This window comes from Chlorocebus sabaeus, chromosome 8, assembly GCF_047675955.1.
Source record: "Chlorocebus sabaeus isolate Y175 chromosome 8, mChlSab1.0.hap1, whole genome shotgun sequence".
NCBI classification, from domain to species: Eukaryota; Metazoa; Chordata; class Mammalia; order Primates; family Cercopithecidae; genus Chlorocebus; species Chlorocebus sabaeus.
Window position 1 is genome coordinate 104,023,572 of NC_132911.1, and position 26,315 is coordinate 104,049,886.

Sequence of the window (26,315 nt, forward strand, 5' to 3'; positions counted from 1 at the left end):
TAGGGCAAAAGTGTAGATACATAAGAGAAGAATTCTGAGAACTGGGCTCCGGGTAACAAACATTTAGAGGTCAGAAGAGGAAAATGAGCCAGCAAAGATTAATGAGACGGAGTGGCCAGGAAATATGGTAAGAAGTGGTTTCCCAGAAGGAAAGTGAAGTATTTCAACAAGGGCAGAGTCTCTACCATGTCAGATATACTGCTATATTAAGATGAGGACCAAGAACTGACCACTGTATTAAGTTACATGGAGGCCACTGGTGACTCTGCTTTAGTGAATAGTAGAAACAAAATTCTGGAGTGGTAGGGACAAAAATCTGATTGAGGTCAGTTCAAGAGAAAATGAGAGGTAAGAAAGTAGGCATTATCTTTACACATCTGCCTAATTATTTCCCTATGACAAATTTCTAAAATAATAATTGCTAGAATACAGAACATGCACTTTTTTAAAAAGGTTTATTGACATACTCCTATGGACAATCTATGAAGGCTTTTTTATTCTTCTTAATCTTTGCTTGTTACTGTACTAATTCACATTTCTTTGAATAATATTGAGTTGAAGATATTTTTGACTTATTAGTCATCCATATTTCTTTTATGAACTGTATTCCTCTTCATATCCCTTACTTAGTTATTTGCAATGTTTCAGGCAAAATTTAAGATGAAAAGTTTATGATATCTAAGACATTATATTCCAATTAGAAGTCAGGTACCCAGAATTACCCCCACCTCTTTCATCCATACTCCTCCTTGGCAGTTTATTCACTGATGTACTTCTGAATGAATGCTATTAGGCCTAGTAAAAGGAAGGCAATGGAAATTCTGACTTGCATGCTATCTCTGGCCTTCCCACTACTTGCACTGTTAATAAGCACATTTTCTTCCTTTGCTTAAAGGACTTACCTACAGCTGTGTTAGTTCCACCAACATTTATATCATTTTCATCATCAAATTCAATCCTGACTCCTTTTCCATTGCCTGCTGAGACTCCACAACCTCCGCTTCGACAAAGAGAAATTGGAACAACGCCATAGACATAAGCTAACATAATAGGAACACCAATACCTAAAGAGAAATTAAATCAATCATTACAAACAACAACAAAATAACTTACAGAAACATGAGTTTTAGAAAGTCCTTTCAACAGAGGCATACAGAGAAAAGTGCCAGGGTTCTGAAGAAATGGCTGGAACATTTGCCAAAAGTAGAGTTACCCAGTTGTTAAGCAAATTCAAGGTTCCCAGCCTTTCAGGTAATGCACATGAGGAGAAAAAGACAGAGATGTAAACTTTTCTCTTTTGAAGTGCCCAGCCTCTGAACCGTACTTGGGGTGGAGCTGGAGTGGAAGTATATCAGCCACTAACAATTTACCAACTACTTTAGGGCTAGGCTCTTCAATCTCTAATACTTTTAACCAAGGAAAGACTTACTGTAGGCTCAATTTAAATTGTCCTCAAATTAAAAAACAAAAAGGTAAGTCTTATCTTCAAACACTTTGCTTTTAAAAAATCCTTCCATAAAACTTTAACTCCATAAAATTTTAGGTAATTAGTACTTTCCAGCATTTTCTTACCTACAGTCACTGCAGCTACTACTGGAGACACGATTACAGACAACGTTACACCACCTGCTATGGCCAAATTCCGTTTGTGCTTTGAAACATCCTTGCCTTCATAGCGATTGTGAATCTTGAATTAATAAAAATAGGGGTGGGGGATTAAAGAGAAAATACATTACAATTTAACTTAGTTGAAAAAGACCTATACTTGCTAAAGTGATTTTTCATAAAAGTTCATAGCTGAGTATCTTAGTTCAAGGTAAACCTACTAGTGTCCTTAAACTATTAGTATATTCTCACAAATAATTTGCTCCTTTTTAATAAATTGCTTAAGACAGTGATTTAATGGATTTTACTTTGTGCTTAATTTTAAAAGTCTTGAGTAAAAGTAGTCTCTATAATTTTAATCAAGAGTAGTGTAATTATGTATTGAGTAAAGAGGAAGAAATTAAGATTATTATTTTGAAAACAGTTATGAGTTACATGGTTCACTAACAGGATAACTCTAGCATTCTAAAGGTTTCTTTCTAAAGAAGATTATCTAAATGGTAAAAATTGGCTTCTAGGGAAGGTTTCTTTTTAAAAAATTGACCTTAAAAAGCAGTTCTAATAAACAAGTATGAGTAAACAGTATTATTTTTTCTCAGATCCTTTTTATGAAGACAAATATTGACAAATGACTCAAATTCCAGGGCTCTCCTTTATAGCTCAAAGTAAACGGCAGAGGAAGAAAAAAGATGATAAATAATGGCTACCAGAGGACAGGATTGAATTCACTCAGCAATCTCTGTACAGGACAGGTGTTAATAAGTAGAATTTGATATCATTATAGAAGCAGTGATTAAAAAGTGGCTTGTGAAATTACATGAACTTTGAGATCTTTATTTTCATGGTTTGCAAGGGCTAATAAAGTATATTTTCCCCCTCTGTTCCAAGACAAATTCAAAACAGCCTCAAAAGTATGTGGACTCTCTAAAATAAAATGACTTATAAACAATATTACAGGTGAGACTTATAAAATAATCTATTATTACATGGTATAATAATACCTTTGGCCTTTGGAAGGCGTAAAGTATGATAAGTGTTGTGGAAAACAGTGGAGAAGTTGGGGTGGGAGGTGGGTGATGCATGTATGGGACAAGAAACCTTTCTATTTCCTAGTCAGAATCCCATTTCCCAGCATTGACTAGAGGTTCCTTGTCAATGAGCCTCCTCATTTCCCTACACAGTCCATGCAGGCAGAGATGGCAGACCTTCCCAAGGTACCTTTCATTACCCTTCAGCACTGCAGCTAATTCCTGCTCCTCCCCACTCCCATTCCTGGGAAACTTAGCACTGAAGAAGAGAAAAGGCACAACGGATGGAGCAGACTTGCAAAGGTAGGCTGCCAAAAGAAAGGAGTCTTCTAGAAAATTTTTCAGCCTCAAGCACCAATGTTCGACTACAGTGATCACATCATTCCACTATTTCTGTTTCAACTTAAATTTTCTGTTTACTATTTTTTGCCACATTCTCTACTTTTTATTGTTAAGTGAAGGCTCAGCTTTTGGGTACTTTATTGACTTAGTAGGTTTTCCTGGCCTGATTGGGATCCCAAAGCACCACAGAACATTATTTCAATGGAAAACTAATGCATTCATTTACAAACCTTTGGATACGTGTTTAAAAAAAGAAGACCTGTAACTGTACCCTATGACCTAAACAATGAGGTAAATAATCTGTCCTCTATAAATTATTTTTAGGTACATGTGGTACAACAGTCTCTCTTTCCCTTCTATTTCTAAGTACCTGAATAAATAGTTTTGCTTTCAGCAAAACCTTGATTTGAATAACTACATAAAAAATTATAATCAGCTACTATATTTTGAATTTTTTAATTTTCCCTCTCTTTTTTGGAAATAGGGTCTGTCTCTGTGTCGCTCAGACTAGAGTGCAGTGGCACAATCACAGCTCACTGCAGCCTCAACCACACAGGCTCAATCAATCCTCCCACCCCAACTTACTTAATAACTGGGGCTACAGGCATGCACCACCACTCCCAGCTGATTATTTAATTTTTTGTAGAGACAAGGTGTCACACTGTGTTGCCCAGGCTGGTCTCAAACTCCTGAATTAATGCAATCCTCCCTCCTCAACCTCCCCAAGTGTTAGGATTACAGACAAGGGAGCCACCACACACAGCCCAACATTTTTTAAAGTTCAAGTTTACTCACTTAAAACCTTCAGAAATAAAATGTGGCTTATAAATATGTTTGTCATCAGTCCCAAAACTAATTTTTAAGAAATAGTATATGTTATTTTTCTGATTATAAAATGTAAGGTGAATATAAAAAATTCAGCTGTTTTACAGAAGCGGATCAACCTTATTCCCAGTGTGGTCCCAGAAGTTAGAAATAAATGAAACAAAAGGAAACAGATCTGACTCAACATAAGAATTCTGTAACAATTAGTAGCCATTTTACAACAGAATGGGTTGCTTCATGAGTTGGTGGTTTCCCCATGACTGAAGTCCACAAATAGCTAATGAAACTTAATCAGGGAACTCATATTAAGAATTCATGCCTCTGAGTTCAAATCTCAGCTCTGCTTCTTTCTGTGTAACTGAAGATATATTACATAAACTTTCCTAAATCTCAATATTTTAACACACAGCGACCAAAATATCGAGGTTGCTGCAGGGTTAAAATGAGTAAAAGTACATACAACATCTATCACACAGTATGAAAACCTTTAGAGCCTTTTCTTATTTTAGAGATAGGATCTTGCTCTATCGCCCAGGCTGGAGTGAAGTGGCATGATCACAGCTCACTGCAGCCTCCACTTTCCCATCTCAAGCAATCCTCCCACCTCAGCCTTCCAAGTAGCTGGGACTACAGGTGCATACTACCATGCCCAGATAATTTTTAAATTTTTCGGAGAGATGGGGTCTCACTATGTTGTCCAGGCTGGTCTTGAACTCCCAGCCTCAAGTGATCCTTCTGCCTCAGCCTCCCAAAGTGCTATGATGACAGGAGTGAGCCACCATGCCCTGCTTGTTAGTTCCTTTTTTTTTTTTTTTGAGATGGAGTTTTGCTCTTGTTGCCTAGGCTGGAGTGCAATGGTGCAATCTCAGCTCACTGCAACCTCCACCTCCCGGGTTCAAGTGATACTCCTGCTTCAGTCTCCCGAGTCTGGGATTAGAGGCACCTGCCACTATGCCTGGCTAATCTTTTTTTGTATTTTTTGTAGAGATGGGGTTTCACCATGTTGGCCAGGCTGGTCTTGAACTCCTGACCTCAGGTGATCCACCAGCCTCAGCTTCCCAAAGTGCTAAGATTACAGGGGTGAGGCACTGCACCCGGCCTGTTAATTCCCTTTTTAAGAGTTGCTATCCCTTTGTTCTGCTTGGGTACAAGGTTGGGATTAGATCATTTCTTTTTATTTTTTAAAAAAAGTTTTAACTTTTTTGATCTTCTTGGATACCAAAGAAAATTTCTTTTTTTTTTCTTTTAGCTATCTCCTACTGAAAGTTTCTTCTCAATACAGAGATTCTATTAATTTAGGCAACAACAGACTTCTTAGGACCTCATAAATTATCCCATTAATCCTTAACAAAAGAACTATTTGCTTAGTTAATGAAATATAATTCATCAATTAGAGGCCAGTGGTAGTCACTGGTGTTTGGACTTTCACAAGATTCTAATAATTTGCAAAATAGTGTATTTATTAATAGCAGTAATCCAAAAAACAAGCTTTGAACTGCGGCAGAAATAATTCAAGAACTGGCTAATTATTCTTTCCCTGAGGGCATGTGTTATTTAGCTATTAACTTTCATTAAAAAGATCTCATAGACCTGACCTTACAAGGATATACCTATAAAAAAATCTCAGGTGTGTATCCTTCAATATTTTATACTCAAAGTTTTACAATATAAACACACTAAAATTTTCAGATTCACAACATTTTAAAGCAAATCTGCTTTATACATATTTATATATGCTTGCCAAACACTAAACATTTATGAAAAAAGAGTAACTGTTTTACACTGAGGAAACTAAAGATACCCTTTGTCTAAAAAAAAAAAAACCCCAAAAATCATCAATACTAAAAGAATACACCTAAAGATTTAGAATAAGATAATGGACTAACAAGAAGTATGCATTTTACCTTGCGGCCCACATACACAGGAATGCCAATAATCATTGCAGGAATAGCAATGCCAGCTATTAAAGCGATTCCGACAGGAGCACCAACCAGTGTTCCCAGCTGCCACAATATTTTCTTCTTCCGGCTCCAGGGTTTCTTCCCCCAAAAAGTACATCCTGATGGACTAATCGAAAAAATTATAATGTAAATAACTGCTGCAAAACACCACAACAACAAATTAGTGCAATATATTAAAGCAATGACTATTTTTAAAAACTTCTCATAGTTAGGAGTTTTTTTCCCCTTTAAATTCTGAGTTCATTAAACTAAGGTAAGAACCACTATAAATTATATTAACAAGATATTGATGTATCTTATTTTATGTTATATTTTATTATTTATATTTATTATATTATAATTTATATATAATTTAGATATTACATAATTTATATTATACTTTATATATTTTATTAAAAAGATACTGATAACTGAGATTCAGATTAAAAATGTATCCCTAGTCCTCCATTACCCTCAAACCCTTAAGTCAGTTTTTTAATAGTAAATTAATGCAAAACATATTTTTAGGCATCAATTATCTGATTATATCATAAACTCACTCTGTAGCCTAAATGATAAAATTTATGTATGGGAAAATTCAATGGAAGTGTAAGGTAAGAACCACTATAAATTATATTAACAAGATACTGATAACTGAAATTCAGGTTAAAAATTTATCCCTAGTCCTCCATTACCCTCAAACCCTTACGTTAATTTTTTAACAGTAAATTAGTGCAAAACGTGTATTTTTAGGCATTAATTATCTGATTATATCATAAATTCACTCTGTAGCCTAAATGATAAAATTTATGTATGGGAAAATTAAATTAAAGTATTTATAGTCTAGCATAATCACACAGGGTATTACATACTTACCAGCATTCTAGTTTAACAAAAACAACAAAAGGAAATATCCATTTCCTATTTTGACTAGTTATTAATTCCAAATGACTAGCATAATAACTTGGTTTCTCTTAAATTTATTTAACTAGAATAAAACCAATCCCTTTAAGTATCTTATAAAACTCAAACTTAAGACAAGTTATTTTGTCTTACAATATAAAATTACATTTACATATAAATAGCTCCTTCTATAAGCTTACCTTAGATAATGTAAATCTGAGATTTCCTTCATACACAACCAACAAAACTCACAACCACAAACAGCACATGTCATGTGATTGCAGCTCCCATCATTCATCTTTATTATATAAGCAGCACATCGTGGACATGGCTTTATATCATCAGCTATTGGGAACATAGAGAAATCTATTAAGCATATAAAACTGGTCTAAAAATAACTTCTGGCAGTTTACCAATTGTAGCACTGCCAAAAAATCTTAAGATGTAGATAGTTTGTGAACTCATAGCCTCTCAGCCTGCTGTTTTTAGCATATAAAGCATTTTTTCTTCCCTTCTAAGAGAACATATTTTACATTAAAATATCAAGTTATAAACATTTTTTAAACACAGTAGTGAAACAATGAGAACAAAGAATAACAAAAGAATAAAAAGAGAAAGGAGAATCAAGGACAGCTCTAGCAAATTGTGAACTATGTAAAGTTTGTCTTTGTCCTGGTCCCATAGAAGTCTTCTGAGTGGTAGTTCCTGGTTCTAGAACTTTTCTAACCATCTTCCCTTAATTCAAATGTACACGTTCTGTATACTATTCCTTTAGTGAATGAACACTAACAGGAGGTGACAATTTGATATTAATCTAAGGTGCTATATCCAAAGCACTATGAATTTATTCTAATCACATCAATTATAAGCACTATAAAAATAGCAAAACAGGTATCTTTAGAAAAGCAGCCTTTTCCCAGTATTTTACTTCACACGAAAGAGAGATGGACCTTGCAAAGAATCAGTACCCAAAATACAAGGAAGGAAGGAAGAGATTAAGGAAGAGTCATATGGCTATAAACGTTATAAACCATGGAAAACAGTTTCAGAATAAAAGCAATCATTGTTAGTTATGCTCATGACTTTTAAATTAGTTGTGTTTATCCTTTTTATTCATTTATTCACCCATTTACTCAATTGTTGTTGGTATGTGCTCCTTGTATAATAATATGGTTACAATGCACAATGGTGTCAAGTTAAAATCAAGTATAACATAACTTTAGGAAAATTATAACTATTTTGCATGTTGGCATCTGTTTAAATAGTAACTTGTAATTACTATTAGCCAGCTATATTTTTCAACTACTCACAGTCTAGTAAAGATATTTATAGCGCTAACCACTGAATCTAAGTATTTGCTCCAATGTCTTACATTATAAGCATTAAGCTATATTCCATTCTTTCTACAAGTTTTATGGTCAAACTCTACCTGTGCTTTATCAGTTAATTCAGGTTTCCTTAGTGCTTCTTCTAGGACCAAAGATGCTTTTTTTTTTTTTTTAACTTAAGATCTGGTCAACGCTAACAATTAGTATTTATTTTAATGATTCAAGCAATTTTGAGCAAACTGATACCCTAAGCAGCCAGACCAGGCCAATTGATAATTACTAGAATATACAAATTAGAAATATTCATGTCATGACTTAAATGATTAAAAGAACATAGTCTGCATTTAACAATTTTAAACATTGGGGTATGACTAAAAAAAGCTGGCTTTTATGCCTGATACAACGCATAGTATACCAAATTAAAGAAATGCTAATCCTATCCGCTTAAGCAGCATGTTAATCGATAAACTTTCTCATACCCAAGTATGCTCAAGTAGTAGGTATCTCAATAAGACAGGGGAGTAAAAAGACTCAAGCTTTGGTACTGATGCATGCAATCTTTGGAACAAACTAAGGTAACATCCCCATTTATTCCTATGGTTCTAAAAACATAAAAAAGCCTTTTAATATGCTAAAATTACACGTTAGAGAATTAATACCACAAGCAATGTATTTTTGATAGGTCTCTATATACTTATACCCACATCTTTCACTCTCTATACTTACTTACCTATGAAAGGCTGTTTAGTTTGCTTTGTCTTTCCTCAAAGCAACAAATTAGGAAAAATTTACTGTGCACATTATAGGATGACATATTTCTCTTCAAATACTCTCATAATGCAAAAATCCTAAATGAAATTGTTTAGGGTCAGTTGATCCCCCATTCCCCAAGAATCAATTAAGCCACAGTTCCCTCATATGAAAAAGCTTCCCATTTCTATTTACAGTATTTGGCTAAGCTTCTGTCTTCTTTATCTGTTTGTTTACTGTTAAAATATGGGCCACTGTCATATTAAGAAAAAACAACAGGTTACAAAACACCATGTCCTCAAATGTTAACAAAGATTATCTCTTAGGGTGGTAGTGGTAAGGGGACACAGGCAGGAGTGGGGAGCCAATTAAATAGTTTATTTTTATAAAACGGGAAAACTACAGTGACAAAAATGAAACATATGTGGTTCATTTAAAATTTAACTCCAAGTGCATAAACCTAGTAGCTATAAGAAAGAGCCTCAAGTGGATGCACTACTGTCACAATTTAAAGACAAATGTAAACATTATACTATAAATATTGTATTATTTTATAAACACAAATATTAATGTACCTTATGTAACTAAGCACATATTTATCTTCTGTGACCAATTAGGGAAAAAAACCCTAATTATTATACTAATTAATAATAAAAGTAAAACTAGTTTTTCAGCATATCATGATACAGAAAACAAACAATACCAAAATATCTGGATTAAGAGTAATAAAACCATTTAGATGGTAGCTTCCTTTTTAACTTTCTACAAGTCTGTGATAAGCCAAGTTCACTACACTTCTTTTATTTTTTTTTAAATAGGGTCTTGTTCTGTCGCTCAGGCTAGTGTGCAGTGGCACGATCTCAGCTCACTGCAACCTCCACCTTCTGGGGTCAAGCAATCCTCCACTTCAACCTCCCAAGTAGCTGGGACTACAGGCACACACCAACACACATGGCTAATTTTTGTATTTTTAGTAGAGACGGGATTTCACCATGTTGCCTAGGCTGCTGAAGTTTGAGAACTTCTGAGCTGAAGCAATCTCCCCACTTTGGCCTCCCAAAGTGCTGGGATTATAAGCGCCAGCCACGGTGCCCGGCCCTCACTGCACTTTTAATTCTTCCTCTTGTTTTTGGAAACAGGGTCTCACTCTGTCACCCAGGCTGCAGTGCAGTGGCACAATCACATTTCATTGCAGCCTTGACTTCCTAGGCTCAAACGATCCTCCCACCTCAGCCTTCTGGCTTGCTGGGACCAGAGGTGCCCATCACTATGCCTGGCTAATTTTTTAAATTTTTTGTAGAGAAGGAGTCTTGCCACGTTGCCTAGGCTGGTCTTGAACTCCTGGGCTCAAGCAATCCTCCTGGCTTGGCCTCCCAAAGTGTTGGGATTACAGGTGTGAGCCATTGCGCCAAGATTTTTAAACAAACATGGAACAAATTCCAAATGAAGTTTTTTTTAAAAACAATCACCTTGAGACTATTTATTCCAACAATGTTATTGTTTGGCTCAAAGCATTTGGTAAGGTTTTCTTTCATAATTACCTTCAAATCTCCTTTATATAAAAGAAAAATCACTCATGATCATATAGTGACATCTCACTCTGCATCTATCTGAAACCAATAATCCAACCTGGTATGATACTCTAGCTGTTAGACTTAGCTCTAAAGGAACTTCTAGTCATTCTCAGAAATCAAACTGATATTAAACTGATGTAACCTAAAGGTTATGCCAATGAGGCATTCCAGGGAAGCACTGCTGAAATAAACACAAAAACTCCCGTGGTGGCTACGTTGAGGAAGACCAATATTCATTTGGATAACTAAATCATGATCTTTATTTTAAAAAACAATAAAAGCCATTTCTATCATTTTTTAATTTAATAATAGCCCAGACATACTTAAATCTCTAGAAAGTGACTATGGTTTCTCTAAGGTCCCCTACCTCATATAGCAAAAGCACTTACTATGAGCCAGGAAATATTTCAACTATATGGATATAAACATTACTAGTATCTTTATTTATTATTATTATTATTATTATTATTATTATTTGAGACGGAGTCTCACTCTGTCATCCAGGCTGGAGGGCAGTGGCACAATCTCGGCTCACTGCAACCTCTGCCTCCTGGGTTCAAATGATTCTCCTGCCTCAGCCTCCCGAGTAGCTGGGGATTACAGGCACCCACCACCATGCCCGGCTAATTTTTGTATTTTTTTAGTGGAGACAGGGTTTCACCAAGTTGCCCAGGCTGGTCTTGAACTCCTGATCTCAAGTGATTTGCCTGCCTCAGACTCCCAGAGTGCTGGGATTACAGGCATGAGCCACCATGACTGGCCAGTATCTTTATTTTAAAGATGAGACAAGTAACTTGCTCAGGATTGCACAAGGAATAAGCAGAGAATGTGGGATTTGAATTCAGGCAGTCTGATTCCAGAGTCATTCTCTCTTGCTCTATATGACTGTGTATTCTGTGACCAATAAATACACACCCCCTACTTGGAGGAGAGGAATATCATTTCCAAGTGAACTACCCAGTGGCTACTGCTGACTCTTTAGGGAACAGTTTAGGTACATTCAGGTCCTCTCTGAATTGCTTCTGGACCCATACCTACAAATTAATACTAATACTACTGAGTTCCAGAAATCTTTAGGAAAGAGAAACAAATCAGCAAGCAAGTATAAAAATACACTTACGTAACAAAAGTATTAAATGTTGAATATTCTGTGTTAAAGCTTCATGAGACTTTTTTTCTAGTAGCATAAAGTACATGATTATCTCAATACACTGCTGGCAGGAATATAAATTATTTTTAGTAGAGACAGGGTTTCACCACATTGACCAGGCCATTCTCAAACTCCTGGCCTTAAGTGGTTGGCCCGCCTCAGCCTCCGAAAGCGCTGGGATTACAGGCGTGACTACCACACCTGGACAGATACCTTTATAATCAACAGTTTCAGACCATCTTTGGCTACCAGTTACATAAATTATCATGACACTTCCTTTTTTCCTTTTTTCTTGAACAATAAAATCTTTCTAATTTCAGAACCACTTTCTTCCACAGGAAAGAATGAGTGCTTCTGGGATAGAAATGCACTTAAAAACACTTTTGGCAAGTGAAAGGAAAACAGGAATACTTAACTTTAAAAAGTTAAAATAACTAGTGTTTTGTGTCAAATATTTCATTAGAAAAAATTAGACATAAATACCTGCTGCTCCAGACTCTTGACTATAACTAATGGATGAAGAACGTATAGTTCTCAAACGTAAGCTCTGGGCTCTCTCTTGTCGAGCAGCATCACAGGTCTGGTTGGGGTGCCAAATCTGTTTACAGTGGTAGCAAAACTCTGTTCCACAGCCCTCTCGCCCACAAGTTAATTTTGGACAGCTGGCACATCCAAATGCTATCACAGCATATCTTGAAAGAACAAGAAAAATGATTTAAAATGTGACATAAAACAAGAGATACTCATTTCAATAAGTATCCAACTAAAGATTATTCCTGAAAAACATTTTCTATTTATACATTAGCAAACAGTTATAAGCACAATCTCACCAATATAAAAATGGGGGAAAATGAAGTTTACGAATGAAGATATATAAATGGTGTAAAATATTTTAAAAGTTCAATTTTTAACTTTCAGGGGGTTTTTTTAGATTCAGGGGGTACATGTGCACGTTTGTTACATGGTCTATTGCATGACGCTGAGGTTTGGGCTTCTAATGATTCTGCTGCCCAAATAGTGAACACAGTATCTGACAGGTAGTTTTTCAACTCTTGCCCCTCTCCCTCAACTTTTAACTTTTAAGTAGGACACCAAACTGCATTTAGCCTAATCCCAATTTTATAAAAAAACATATTAAATTAATACAGTATTGTATGCACACAAAAAAAGACTAGAAGGAAAAACACCAAAAATCTTAATAATGGTTTTCTTGGTATTGGGTTTTAATTTTCTTGTTAATATGTTTATACATTTCTGATTTTCTACAATTACTTGTTAAAGTGGAAAAAGTTAAAAGAAAAAAAGGATGCCTGTTTAAAAATGTAATGACTAAAGGTAAGTTTTAACTGTCAGGTAATGGCATACTGTGCCAATTTATAAATTTTGTGATAATCTTGTAGGTATGCAGAAGTCACACATCTTTCTTTGTAAGATGCATGGCAAAAGTGGTCTTTGGTGCCAATCTCCTGCCCAAAAAAAAAAAAGGGTTTCTTTTTTTTTGCTTCAGATAAAGACTGAGAACAGTAGATTCATGACTAGCATGAACACCTTTCTCTGACTTAATATTTTTGACACTTTAAAAACTTATGACTTAAATTCTGGGCATTCTTTGGCATTTATCCCAAACAAATGAATATTTGTGCTCACACAAAAATGTGTAATGTTCACAGCAGCCTTATTCATAATAACCAAAACTGGAATGAGCCCAGAAGACCCTCAAAAGGTAAATGGTTAAATAAGCTATAGTGCACACACACTACCATCAATAAAGAAAGTACTTACACAAGTAACACCTTAGGTGAATCTTCAGAGAATTACACCAAGTGAAAAAAGTCAATCTCAAAATGTTACATACTGTATGATTCCATTTATATAATATTTTTGAAATTCAAGCAGATTAGTGGTTGCCAAAGATTAGGAATGGGGATTGGGTCAGGGAAAGAGTGGGGGGAAGTACATGTGATTATAAGAGAGCAACACAGGCCAGGCACGGTGGCTCACACCTGTAATCCCAGCACTTTGTGGGGCCAAGGTGGGCAGATCACTTGAGGTCAGGAGTTCAAGACCAGCCTGGCCAACATGGCAAAACCCCATCTCTACGAAAAAATATTTAAAAAACTAGCCAGGCATGGTGGCACACACCTGTAATCCCAGCTACCTGGGTGGCTGAGGCAGAACTGCTTGAACTTGGGAGGCAGACAGAGGTTGCAGTGAGCCAAGATTGTGCCACTGTACCGGAAAAAAAAAGAAAAAGAAAAAAAAGGAGTAAAATGAGGGATCTTTGTTGTGATGGAACTGTTCAGTATCTTGACTGTGGTGGTGGATACACAAACTTAAACGTGATAAAATACATGTAACTAAATGCACTGCACAGAAATACCTAGAAGTAAATCAGGAAATTTGAGTGAGATTGGTAGATTGTATCTATGCCAATATCCTGGTTCTGATATTGTTCTATAACTTGTGCAAAATGGCACCACTGAGACATACAGTGAGAAGGGTACATAGGATCTCTGAATTATTTCTTACAACTGTATGTGAATCTACCATTACCTCTATAAAACTTTCATTTAAAAAATTTCTAGAAGTTTCTAGTTCCCTTTGAAAGCAGCAACAATCAAGTTTTATCAATGCATATCTTTTATAAATACTAAATATTTCCTTTTGCCTGGAAATTTAGGGGAGTTTTCAGAGCTGGCAATAAAATTTAAGTAATAACTGTAACTGAGATTGCAATTAAGTTTCAAGATACTCTATAAAATTGTGCAGGATTTTAAGAGTCAAGGAGTTCCCTCCATTTTTGGACTTGTTGGTCCCTTAGTACCATACTCTTTATTTATTTATTTATTTATTTTTTGAGACAGTCTCGCTTTGTTGCCCAGGCTAGAGTGTAGTGGTATGATCTCGGCTCACTGCAATCTCCACCTCCCAAGTTCAAGCTATTCTCCTGTCTCAGCCTCCTGAGTAGCTGGGACTACAGGCGCCCACCACCACGCCCGGCTAATTTTTTGCATTTTTAGTAGAGACGGGATTTCACCATGTTAGCCAGGATGGTCTTGATTTCCTGACCTCATGATCTGCCCGCCTCGGCCTCCCAAGTACCACATACTCTTTAAACACATCTTAAATTCCATCTTATTTCTGAAAGACCAATTATCTAATTACCATTCTCTATCACACACATGTTCAAACAGGATTGAATTAAAGGCAATGTATAATCAGCAATGGGTCATTTAACAAAGCTTCATTTCCCTGAGCTTTAAAATTCCCAAGACAGCTTATTCATTGCAGTCCCAGATAAAGAAAAAAGACCTCATTTTTAAAAATCAAAGTTATAATCTAAAGTATCTATACACTAAAGTGTAGTCTTTGTTTTAAAACAATAATGTCAGTGAAAAGGAAATGGCATCCTCTTCCAAACTTTTTCTCTACCTACCTTTTATTGAAGGAAGGAAGAAGGAAAGAGAAGGGGCAGAATGGAGAAATCTGTGTATGCAGGAGACAATGCCAAAACTATTTTCTGAAGTTGGTTACAATTTACAAAGGCAGCAAAGAGGTTTTAGCATGGCCAGTTCAAATTCTACTTCCACCACTTATTATTTGTGTAATTTTAAGTAAATTACATAATCTCCCTACAACTAAGTTTTCTCATACATAAAACAGGCATTCACTTTAGTTTGGCTTAGCCTCAGTATTCAGCCAAAATAATCTTCAGCTTTGGCCTTGGCCTTTAGAATGCCAAATAAGCAAATGGCTGCTTTGATGACATTTCTCATAGCCCTGCACTTGTGCTTGACTACTGACCACGTGATCATACAAGTGACAATCATTTCTACATAAATAATATAAATTATGTTATTAGGATTGAATATTAATATCTGAATACTCATCTTAAAATAAATATTGGTTGGCACTTTAGACATAACTTAACAATAGAAATACTTTATATGGTTAAATTTTACTGGATAACTTAAATGTCCAGTATGTTGCAAGAGTAAAATGCTATAATCTTTGTGATGACTGTAAAAGCCAAATTTAGTTACATGCTTAACTTTCAAATAATTAAATAGGAAAACAATTTACAGCTACTATGAACACTGAGAGTGCTTTACCTATATAAATTTAGGAAGAATATATCGTTTCTGAGCAAATAATATTTATAAAAATATACAAGGCAGATTAATAGAAATTCGGTTACATACAATTCCAACCTTTGTAAAAGGCTGCTCAATACACTAGTATTCACAGCACTACACAAACTTTTAAGAACTGATCTAATTTTTAATGATTTAAGTAAAAAAAAAAAATTAATGAATTAAGTTTAAAAAAAAGTGCTTCTTCTTGACAAGAAGAATTAAAAGTAGAACACTCAATATTGCCCTTTAAAAATCTCATGACAAGTTCCAAAATCTGGTACAATTTCCATAAAAACATGAAGGGGTTTGGCGAGAAAACTGTGAACCTAAAGCATATTTTCTTCTCAATTTTTCCTTTTATTTCTAACTCTGTTCAGATCTTCTCGATAATTAAACTTCAAAACAGCTTCATAAATTGCTTTCAAATGATAATTCCTTACAGTTCTGAGTCTAGAGACTTAAGCTCATTGAAACTGGCTGCTTATAGAGAACAAGATTTTTGAGATTTATCCAAACTTCATACCAAATACAGTGTTTCTCCTATAAAATATATTACTATAAAACTTTCTCTTGAATTATATGAATAGTGTTGATGTTAAAGGGAACATCTATTTAGAATTTTTAAAACAGACAGTATAAAATATATATATATTCACACACACGGTATATTTATCAGGAGCAAACTAATAGCTGGTAGTGTAGGGGAAATTACCAATCCTGCATTATCATGTCAAACATTTAATATTTGATTGCCAGTTTTTTGTTTTTTTTTTTTTTTTTTTAAGACAAGTCTCACTCTGCCACCCAGGCTGGAGCACAGTGGCGCAATCTTGGCTTGCTGCAACCTCCACCTCTCAGGTTCAAGTGATTCTCATGCCTCAGCCTCCCAAGTAACTGGGATTACAAGCGTGAGCCACCAGATCTGGCCAATTTTTGTATTTTTATTTCATTTTTTATTTACTTTTGAGATGGAGTCTCGCTGTTGCCCAGGCTGGAGTGCAGTGGCACAATCTCGGCTCACTGCAACGTCTGCCTCCCAGGTTCAAGCTCCCAAGTAGCTGGGATTACAGGCACGCATCACCACGCTTGGCTAATTTTGTATCTTTAGTAGACACAGGGTTTTGACGTTGGCTAGGCTGATCTCGAACTCCCGACCTCAGGTGATCCGTCCGCCTTGGCCTCCCAAGGTGCTGGAATTACAAGTGTGAGCCACCACACCCAGCCTCAATTTTCTGTATTTTTAGTAGGGATGGGGTTTTGCCATGTTGGCCAGCTGGTCTCCAACTCCCTGGCCTCATCTGCCGGCCTTGGCCTCCCAAAGTGCTGGGATTACAGGTGTGAACCACCACTCCTGGCTTCATTTCTGATTTCATTTTTGAATTTTTCGTAACTCCAATCTCTTAAGATAGCTATCTTAAAGCACTATATCTCTATACTCTCTATGATTACTTATAATCGTAATTCCTCCACTTTGATAATGAAGCTGAAGTTAAAAGAAATAAAGTGAATTGGCCAGTCACTGAGGGGCAGGGCTGTATTTGAACAAACATCCATTCAGTGCCCTGCCCTTGATTGCTAGTTTTTAAAAATTAAATAAAAATTTCCATTTATTCTTGTATCCCAGAAGTTCATCATACTATGATGGAGATATCTGACTTTGGCCACCTGACATTTGGTCAAAATATATCCCCAAAACTAGGAAATAATAAATAAGAGTTGTGAGACTAAAATAAGATTATACATATGCAGTGTTTGTGTGTCTGTGAAGAGATGGGGAGAGGAGAGAGGAAGACAGGAGAGGCAGGGTTACAGGGGTACAGCGAAAAGGAGAGTTTAGTTCACGGCACATTATGTGTACTCAAATGTTAAAGTGCCAACGTTTTATGCTACTTCTCAGTATTTTTTAAATGGAAAAGCTAAGATGTCCTTCCCCTAGAACTAAACATTCAAGTCTACTGAATTTACACAAATTCCAAAGAAAAACAGGATTACTTTAATAATACTGACCAAATGTTTTCATAAATGTATAATCTGATGACAAAAGTTAGAGCAGTTTGTCTAGTAGTTTTTTCTTACACTAACACTCACTGAGTGCTTCCTATGGAGGTGTTTCACATTCATATGTATTCAATCCTAACCATAACAGTATTAGGCAAGTTCTGTAATATATCAAGAAATTAAATGTACCTAGCATTCACACATTTTGAAAACAGCTTGTCAGGCCTCTCGAAGATGACTTTCCTTTTGTGGGAGTTAAATTCATTTTCCATTGAAAAATAACTCTCAAATTATAATGGAAGCAAATGGTAAAACTAAATTAAATACAAAACCCTTATTTTACAGAAAATTCCATGAGTCTCTCTGCTCTGGTATAATAAGTGTTATTTGGAAAAAGAACAGGCTCAGTAGAAGGTCTCAGAAATAACTGAACACCTCTGGCTCAAACAGCACCCAAACCTTAGTTTGGTGGTTAGTTCCATTTCTTTCTATGGTCCATTATTTAATTCAAGCCTTACTTTCCTTCTCTATCCTTCAGCTGAAGGTCTCTAGCTACTGTACTTGAAATGCTTAACCTAGGAGTGGATGAACAGGAAGAAAGTGGGGAACACAGGAAGGGGCTGAAACAGCAGTTTCTCCAGAAGTATCTTCTGTTCACTGCACTGTTAACAGGTGATCCACACTAAGAACTCAGTGGTCAAGTTAGGAAAATGCCAAGTAAAATTAAAGAAGTTTTTGTTTCTATTATAGGATTTGCTAAAAGAATTTTTAACATACCAATGTTCAGTACATAGTATGCAGTATTTTCTTAATTTATTTAAATTAAGTCATTTATAATATCTCCTGGGAGAATTTCATAGTACTAATGTTTTACAAATTATACTATTGATAACATCAAGCAAGTAGGGATACCAGCTAGGGTGATATATTCTACCTGGAGCAAATTCCTTGTAAGGAACAAGAAAGAAGAAAAAAAAATACCTAACACGAAATGTAATCCTAAGAAAGACATGACAGTCTCAATAAATATTTTGATTAAAAAATGACACTGTCTCTCATGTCACTTCTGTCAATTAAAAGAGAATGAAGAAGTATCTGATCTGTAAGTCCAAAATAATTTTTTAAAGCATAAAGCTTTTAACATATCTTTAAATAACTTTCTTTTATCTTTAAAGAAAGAACAGAAAGAAAATATAATCAGAAATAACAAAATTATTTGATCCAGTTAAGGGGAACAGTCAAGTTTTATATCAGAATCAAGAGGCTCATGATTCTACTTTAACGTTTTGATTATTCCAGTGAAAAAGGAATAACTTACTTACGATACTTGAGAGAAGGTCTAGACAAAGTGAGCCTCATCTCCTGGTTCCCTTTTCTAGGATTTGCATCCTGCAGACAGGATGCGTTCTGTTCTGTTTTCCACTACATGCTGCAGGAGAGGCCTTCAGTTGTTCTCAGGCCTACATGCCTAAGACTAATTGGGGAAGTCTGTCCAACTTAGGGATGAAGTGTTAGCAAGCCATTTTGGCTGCATATCCAAAGCCACATTCTTTAGTCAACTAACTAGAGAAAGCTGACATGTCTCCTGGGTCATATGTTAACATGGTCTTGAATGAGGGTGGAGGGGAAGCATGTTATTTTTATTGACTCATAAAAACACCACCAAAGATCTTAGTATCAATTAACAATGTTTGGTACAGGAGTAATATACAGGTTGAGCATCCCTAGTAAAAAAATTCAAAATCTGAAATGCTTAAAATTTATTACATTGTCAGAAGACACAGGAAATGTGATTTTTAAACTTCAAAGAACTATCCACATAGTATACTGAATTATTTAGTGTTAAAATATACCTGGATTAATTTTACGGTTAGGAAGAATAAATTAAAAATAGCACTCTCAGTTCAAGCTATTAACTCTTAGAATATGCTTATGTATGTGTGTTCTAACACATATAATTTATCACTAGTCATGAATTACAGCTTCCCCTGAAATGTAGTTTATTCATTATGGCTCTTTATACCCCAAATCTGTTTTCTAAGTCCCATGTACTTATTTTCTCTGGATAAAATCTAAGTAGGATCTGTGGTCTCTGCAAAATTTGTAAAAGGCCAGTCTACAAAAGCATTTCCAGCATGTCAAAAGATGGTCAAGGTATAGCTAAAACACATCTTTGTTGGATGAGAATGAGAGTTACACAGACATTAATTAGAATTCTAAAAATACATGTTATTTAGTCCCTAGGCCTATGGCCCCATTTTTTTTTAATCCATTAAGAACAATATTCTCCACCAGAGTAAGTTATCATTGAAAGCCATTTAAATGTCATAGCAAACCAGCTTGAAGCTTACAAAGCCAATTATAGTTGATTACATTACCCAAAAGTATATGAGTTATGCTAGTGGCATACAGTCAGGCTGGTTCATTGAACAATTTTTTTATTGAGCATGAGGTTAGCCTGTGGTTCCAAAAGCAAAAACGAACTTTTCTGGAGGATCCTTGGGAGGCTCACAGACAATAAATCACTAATTACGTCCCAGTATAATAAATGTTCTTGTATATTCAAAGCTCCCCAGCAAAGTCAGAAGCACTCACATGGGATGACAGGGATAATGTGTGCTGGTGGCACGGTGGCCTCAGCCAACTGAAAACAGGTGATAGAAACCAAAACAACGACTTTTTGCTGTCTGCCTAGACAATGTACAAACTAGGACTCCAAGGCAGAAGGTAATCAGGTATTTTTATTCAAGGCAACTTCTATGTTTCTCCTCCTTGTACACGGGGATCCCTCCCCCAATTTTTCTCCTTAACTATGGCTGTATTTTTCTCTGAACCTGTGAGGACTGGCATGTTCTAGAAGCTGTCTAGGGAGACTCACTCTGGTTAAATCACAGCACTCAAATTTGGCCCTCTGGGCCCCTCCTCAAGTGGGATTTTTAGAAATACCGTCCTTTAAACAAGTGTGATCAGTCCTAGCCCTCAAGAGTGGAAAGAATATTAGGTCAGAAACCCCAAGAGATCTTAAATGGAAATCAGGTCAGGTAGAACTCTTTTCTGCTCTGTGGTAAGTACAGTATTTCTCAAGGTGTGTTAAACTGTATGTTTAAGTAAAATTAATGTCAGATACAGAAAATGGCTATGTTTATAAATAACAAATGCAAAAGAAAAAATTCATAATTTCACATTTAGCATTTCTGGAAAAGAACATTTCAAGTGTGTTATACAATAAAAGGTGCTAAATACTACATATATGCCTACGGTCCTGGCACCGTGGCTAAACATTTTTATAAAAACCAAATATTCAGAAATTTACCAACATTCCCTATGCCAGATTTAAATAAAAAATGGGGTTTTAATTTAAAAAAAAAGGGGGGGTCTTCTGTGTGTTTCAAAGGCTTCAGTAAGCTCCAATAGGTCAGAGATTTTTGTCTTGTGTTCATTAATAAATCTCCAGTACCTGGCACATAGGTGCATTAAATATTTGAATGATTATCTAATTTTTTAAAAAAGCAAAACTGAGATGAAGAATAGTAAGAGCAATGACAAGTTTACTGTGTACTAGGAATTTTGCTAGTAATAGCATTAAAGATCTCACTTAATCCTTATAACATGATAGAATAGGGACTCAAAATCAGGTATTTACAGCTCATAATAAGTAAAGCTAACTTTTAATGAGGGTTTGTATAGTATCCTATGTTTTCAAAGTATACACACAAATTTTATATTATTGGGTGACATTTTCTTCAAAACACAACCATAAAACCTACATCATCAAGTATGTGAAATACGACCATAACAACTTACAGAGCAGTATAAGCCAAGTATAAAAGAAAATACACAAAAGTAATCTGTGACTTTTTTCCTCTGTCCTTTGTGGATAAGACTACTGACAACCAATAACACCAAAAATTAATGTATAGCCAAATTAATCAAGGACAATTATTTGCTAAACTTACATAACAATCATGTGGTTGTTTTCATAGTAATGGAGTCTAGTAAAGCAAATGTTTCTATTATTTTATGATATTTTATACTTGAGTTAACATTTGATTTATCATCTCTAAAATATTAATACTGAGCCATTTTACTTTTTAACAACGAAGTCTCAATGAGAAGAAAATGTGCCAAAATATCCCAAAGTATGAGTTTCTGAAAAAAATCTTTATTAAGAAATATCATACATAAAAGGGTTTATAAAGAAGAGTAAAAGAAATACTCCTGTATGTACCACACAAGAACATTATCAGTAGGATGATCATTAACTCACAATCTAAATTGGAACACTTTGAGAAAGAAATGTAATGCTATTAAAAATTATGCCAGTATACTAAGCATGAACTGGAAATCAGAACCTTTATTATCAGTGGCTTTAGAAGTAACCTGGTTACCCCCTGAAGTTCACATCCCCTCTTCCTACTCTCAAGAGGTAACCAATAAACTAAATATATTTACTCTACTGTTAATGAACATTTTTTTGTTTGTTTTGTTTTGTTATTGTGGAACATCCTTATACAAATCTCCTGGTACACAAGTAAAGATTTTCTCTACAGTACTGATCTAGGAGTTGAAATTCTCAGTTATATAATAAATATGTGTTCAATTTTAATACACAATGTGCAGTAGGTTAGCTAATCATTCACCTATATTTTCTTTTGATTTTTTCCTTTTATTTATATAACCTACACCTCTGTAATCTGTTTTATTTTAACATATGTGGTGACAATCTAATGTTTTCCCCCTCAAATAACTAATTCTATATGTTGAATAATCAATCCTTTTCCAGTTGGTTCGGCATGCTTCCCCTAAAATCAAGTTCTTATACAAATTATAATTTGCTTTAGCCCTACCTACTATGTTCAATTAGGTTGCTAATGTTAACTATATATTATGATGACATTACCAATCAACCCAGGACAAGATAATATACAGCAATTAAGTGACCAGAAGGTTTGTGCCCCTGGATTTATTGTCTTAATATCTCCTGGCCAAAGGCTGTGACAACTTAAGTCTCCTTTTCCTTTGTTTTATCATTGTCAGATTTTTTTTTTTTAAGACAGGGCTTTATTCTGTTGCCCAGGCTGGAGTGTAGTGGCGCAATCACGGCTCACTGCAGCCTTGACCTCCTGGGTTCAAGTTATCTTCCCACCCTGGCCTCCCAAAGTGCTGGGATTACAGGCATGAGCCACCACGTGCAGTCGCAGATTTTTTTTAAGCTATTAAAAATTTAGAGGAATGTATGAAGCACCTCTTGCACCCTGGGGTTCTATGAAGGATAGACAGAAAAATCACACTCTTTCCATAGATGAAACATAACAGACATATTCCTCAGCATCTGAACTCTTGCTATGGGAGTATTTGTTATAACGACTCACAAAAAGTTTTTTTAAAACTAAAATTTGCTATCCTACTTGAAATCTACTCTAATTTCAAGAGTATAACTTGCACTGTGCACCAGTGGAAACGCACACTTGCACCTGTGAAAACGTTATGCAGGGGTCGGTCCACAGGATCAAGAGCGATTCAATCATATCTAAGCTGTTTTTCTGTCAGAATACTGTCTTCTGCTCAAGTTATTTAAAGCTACTGTTCATTATTTCTATTTTCTTCCCATCTTTTTCTTGAAAATTTAGCCCTGCATACATCCCAGAGTTTGCTTCTGCCATTACACCTGGAAACACAGCTAACCTTGGCCCAGTTTAGATAGCATCCATAACATATTTTGTTGTTTATCTATATTACAGTATAAGCTCCCCGCAGTATAGGACAGCATAATTCAAATCTGATAATGAATAATATCTGAACCCTACATACAACTAATTAATTCATAAAATATTAATAAGGTAATTTTAAAATATTGTATACTACACAGAAATCCTTGGTGGATGGTAAAGTGCTAGTGATACCTGGGAAAACTGGGATTTGCACAGGCAGGAAACACTACTTTTCTCATTTAAAATTACGGAATGTAGGTTAGATGCGATCTGAATCGTGAATTTGATTCAGGTAACGAGTCTTGAAATTGTAATTTGATAAATGAAACTCACATTCCAGTCTTGCCTCTGAGATTATACCCAGATAATCTCGGAAGTTCTGGGTTTTCCCAAACGTTACTTATAATCTCTGGTTTACTAACAGTGTGCTACATATCACATTAATTGTTTGTGGCTTTTACTATTCTTGAATAGTATATGACTACTGTTTCCCTAATTCTGACAACTGTACACAATAAATGCTCTATAAACAGGAGCTGCTCACCAACATAATAATCAAATATATAAGCAAAATTATTTTATTTTAAATGTTGAGAATACAGTATGTGTTAATTCAAAAACTTGAGGCAAATCAAATATTACATAACCCCTAGAACTTGAGACTAGCAAATGTTTATGTATATCAACATGAACACATCATACTATGGCACATGCTAAGGTAGGTACCTTTCAAAAGGGCCATTTATCTCTCATGAGAAACATGTCAACAAAGAGAAAAAAATAAAGAAGAGAGTCATTTGAGTTTATGACCACAAATAACCTCCTCTTCACAAACAATGCTCATCATTTCGTCTGTTATTCCAAAATCAAAATTCTCCAAATGGATGAGAAAACCAATTTCAGGTAGATCCTGAACTCTACCACCTTACCCTTTTCTTCTAAAAGTGCTCCGTGAATATGTAATGCAGAGACAATACAGAAATGAGTAAGACACGATCACTGCCTTTAACAGCTAGCATAGTGCCTGATATATGGTGTGCACTCAACATGCCTGTTGAATGAATTCTCCAGCACGTAAAAAGTTTTGAGTAACAGCAAATTATTTTATCCACAGAGAAAAAAATTAACTCAAGAAAAATCAAACAATATCTTCTTACCCACAATCTGGAGCTGGACACCACCTGCAATCAGGATCTGCGACAAGCCACCGTCTAAGCATAAATTCTTCGTATTTTTCCATCAAGACATCATCACTTAATATCAAGCGAATATCATGGGGATTAAACCGTTCAGTACATTCTGGGCAACTAATATTAACTCTACTTTCAGAGATTTCTATCCTTAAATATTGTCGTAAGCAATCCACACAAGATCTATGATGACAAGTCATTATATCAGGAAATCTGTCTTTAGAATGCCGCAAAAGGCACAAAGGGCACTCTATGAAGTCTCCAATTTGTTTGCTGATGGAAGTTAATCCATTGTCAGAAGAGGTATTTGTAGAGAAAATGGAGTTCTTATCAGTACACATTTCAGAATGTATACTTTCAATACTTGCAATTCCATCCACCCCGCCATTTAGCTCCCTTGATTTACGTTTGCTATCTTTTTTCCTCCGAAACAGGGAGCCTATTGAAATTCTTCTTTTTTTGGGTGCCTTTTTGACTGAAGGCAAGCTCACAGATGAAGTAGAGGACTGAAGATCTCGATCTGAACCCATTTGCCGATGTAAACTCATGTCTAAAATGTTTGTTAGAATTGAGTCAGGGTCAGTGTTTACACACAGCCCTTCATTATATTTAGAGATAAAACCTATTTCTTGTTCTTGCATTCAAAGTAAGTCATGATGTAAGAATATTCTACTTGGTTCTTTCAGAGAATTCTTCAAAAGTTCGATTTACAGAAGACTGTTATCACGGATGTTCTGAAAAATAAAAAATAAAAAAATCAAGATCATTTAATTATGTTCTTAGTTTGTATATTTTCATAAATATCAAATTTCAAACAAGTATGTTCCTTAACCACTAGTAGCTGTTGTTTTTTTAAATAAGGCCAATTTATTAAATAGTCTATAAGAAACTACAAGACTAATGCTGAAATAACAAAAAGGGCATTCTTTAATCTTAATAAAAGATTCTAGATTTGAGCTGACCTAATTATTCTTAAAATCTTAGAAAAAAACTTCTGGTCATTATCACTCTGACTTCAATGATTTCTCACTGCCTTTAGCAGGTCTTTCTGTTGTTGTTTATAACTGATAATCAAGTATACATGCAAATACAAAGGGCTAAGAACAGCTTACACAATCTTGCAGAACAAAGTGGGGAAAGGGCTCTAACGCCGCTAGATATAATATTATAAAGTTACAGTAATCAGATAGTGTGCTATGCCACAAGGATGAATACAAAGACCAGTGGAACAGAAAGTAGTCCAGAAAAAGTCCCATATAGGCCGGGCGTGGTGGCTCACGGCTGTAATCCCAGCACTTTGGGAGGCCAAGACGGGCGGATCACGAGGTCAGGAGATTGAGATCATCCTGGCTAACACAGTGAAACTCCATCTCTATTAAAAATATAAAAAATTAGCCGGGCATGGTGGCGGGTCCCTGTAGCCCCAGCTACTCGGGAGTATTCTTCTGAGGCAGGAGAATGGCGTGAACCCGGGAGGCGGAGCTTGCAGTGAGCCGAGATTGCGCCACTGCACTCTAGCCTGGGCGACAGAGTGAGACTCCATCTCAAAAATAAATAAATAAAATAAAATAAAATAAAATAAAATAAAATAAAAGACCTACACACACACACACACACACACACACACACACACACACACGAGACTTGATTTATGACAAACGTGATGTTGCTGAGGACTGAGAATAAATGGCCTTTAAAAAAAGAAAAGTACTATGTTTACCGGTTATCCACCTGAGAAAAGAAAGGAAACTTGATGGATGGATGGTTTGCCCATATATGAAAATCAATTACAAATGGTTTACAGATCTGAATGTAAAGCTTCTAGGAGACAAGAG

At 35.5% G+C, this 26,315-nt stretch overlaps 1 protein-coding gene across 1 annotated transcript in view; it reads right to left on the reverse strand.

Annotated features, from left to right (window-relative positions):
- Nucleotides 1-26,315, reverse strand: part of RNF19A (ring finger protein 19A, RBR E3 ubiquitin protein ligase) — a 53,788-nt gene that overhangs the window by 6,089 nt on the left and 21,384 nt on the right. The window contains exons 2-7 of the mRNA XM_008001220.3: nt 24,448-25,214; nt 11,929-12,137; nt 6,844-6,988; nt 5,705-5,867; nt 1,573-1,687; nt 903-1,064 (exon numbers count right to left, since the gene is read on the reverse strand). Coding sequence (XP_007999411.1) covers nt 903-1,064; nt 1,573-1,687; nt 5,705-5,867; nt 6,844-6,988; nt 11,929-12,137; nt 24,448-25,121 — 1,468 coding nt within the window. The 5' untranslated portion in view covers nt 25,122-25,214. The remainder of the gene's footprint in view (nt 1-902; nt 1,065-1,572; nt 1,688-5,704; nt 5,868-6,843; nt 6,989-11,928; nt 12,138-24,447; nt 25,215-26,315) is intronic.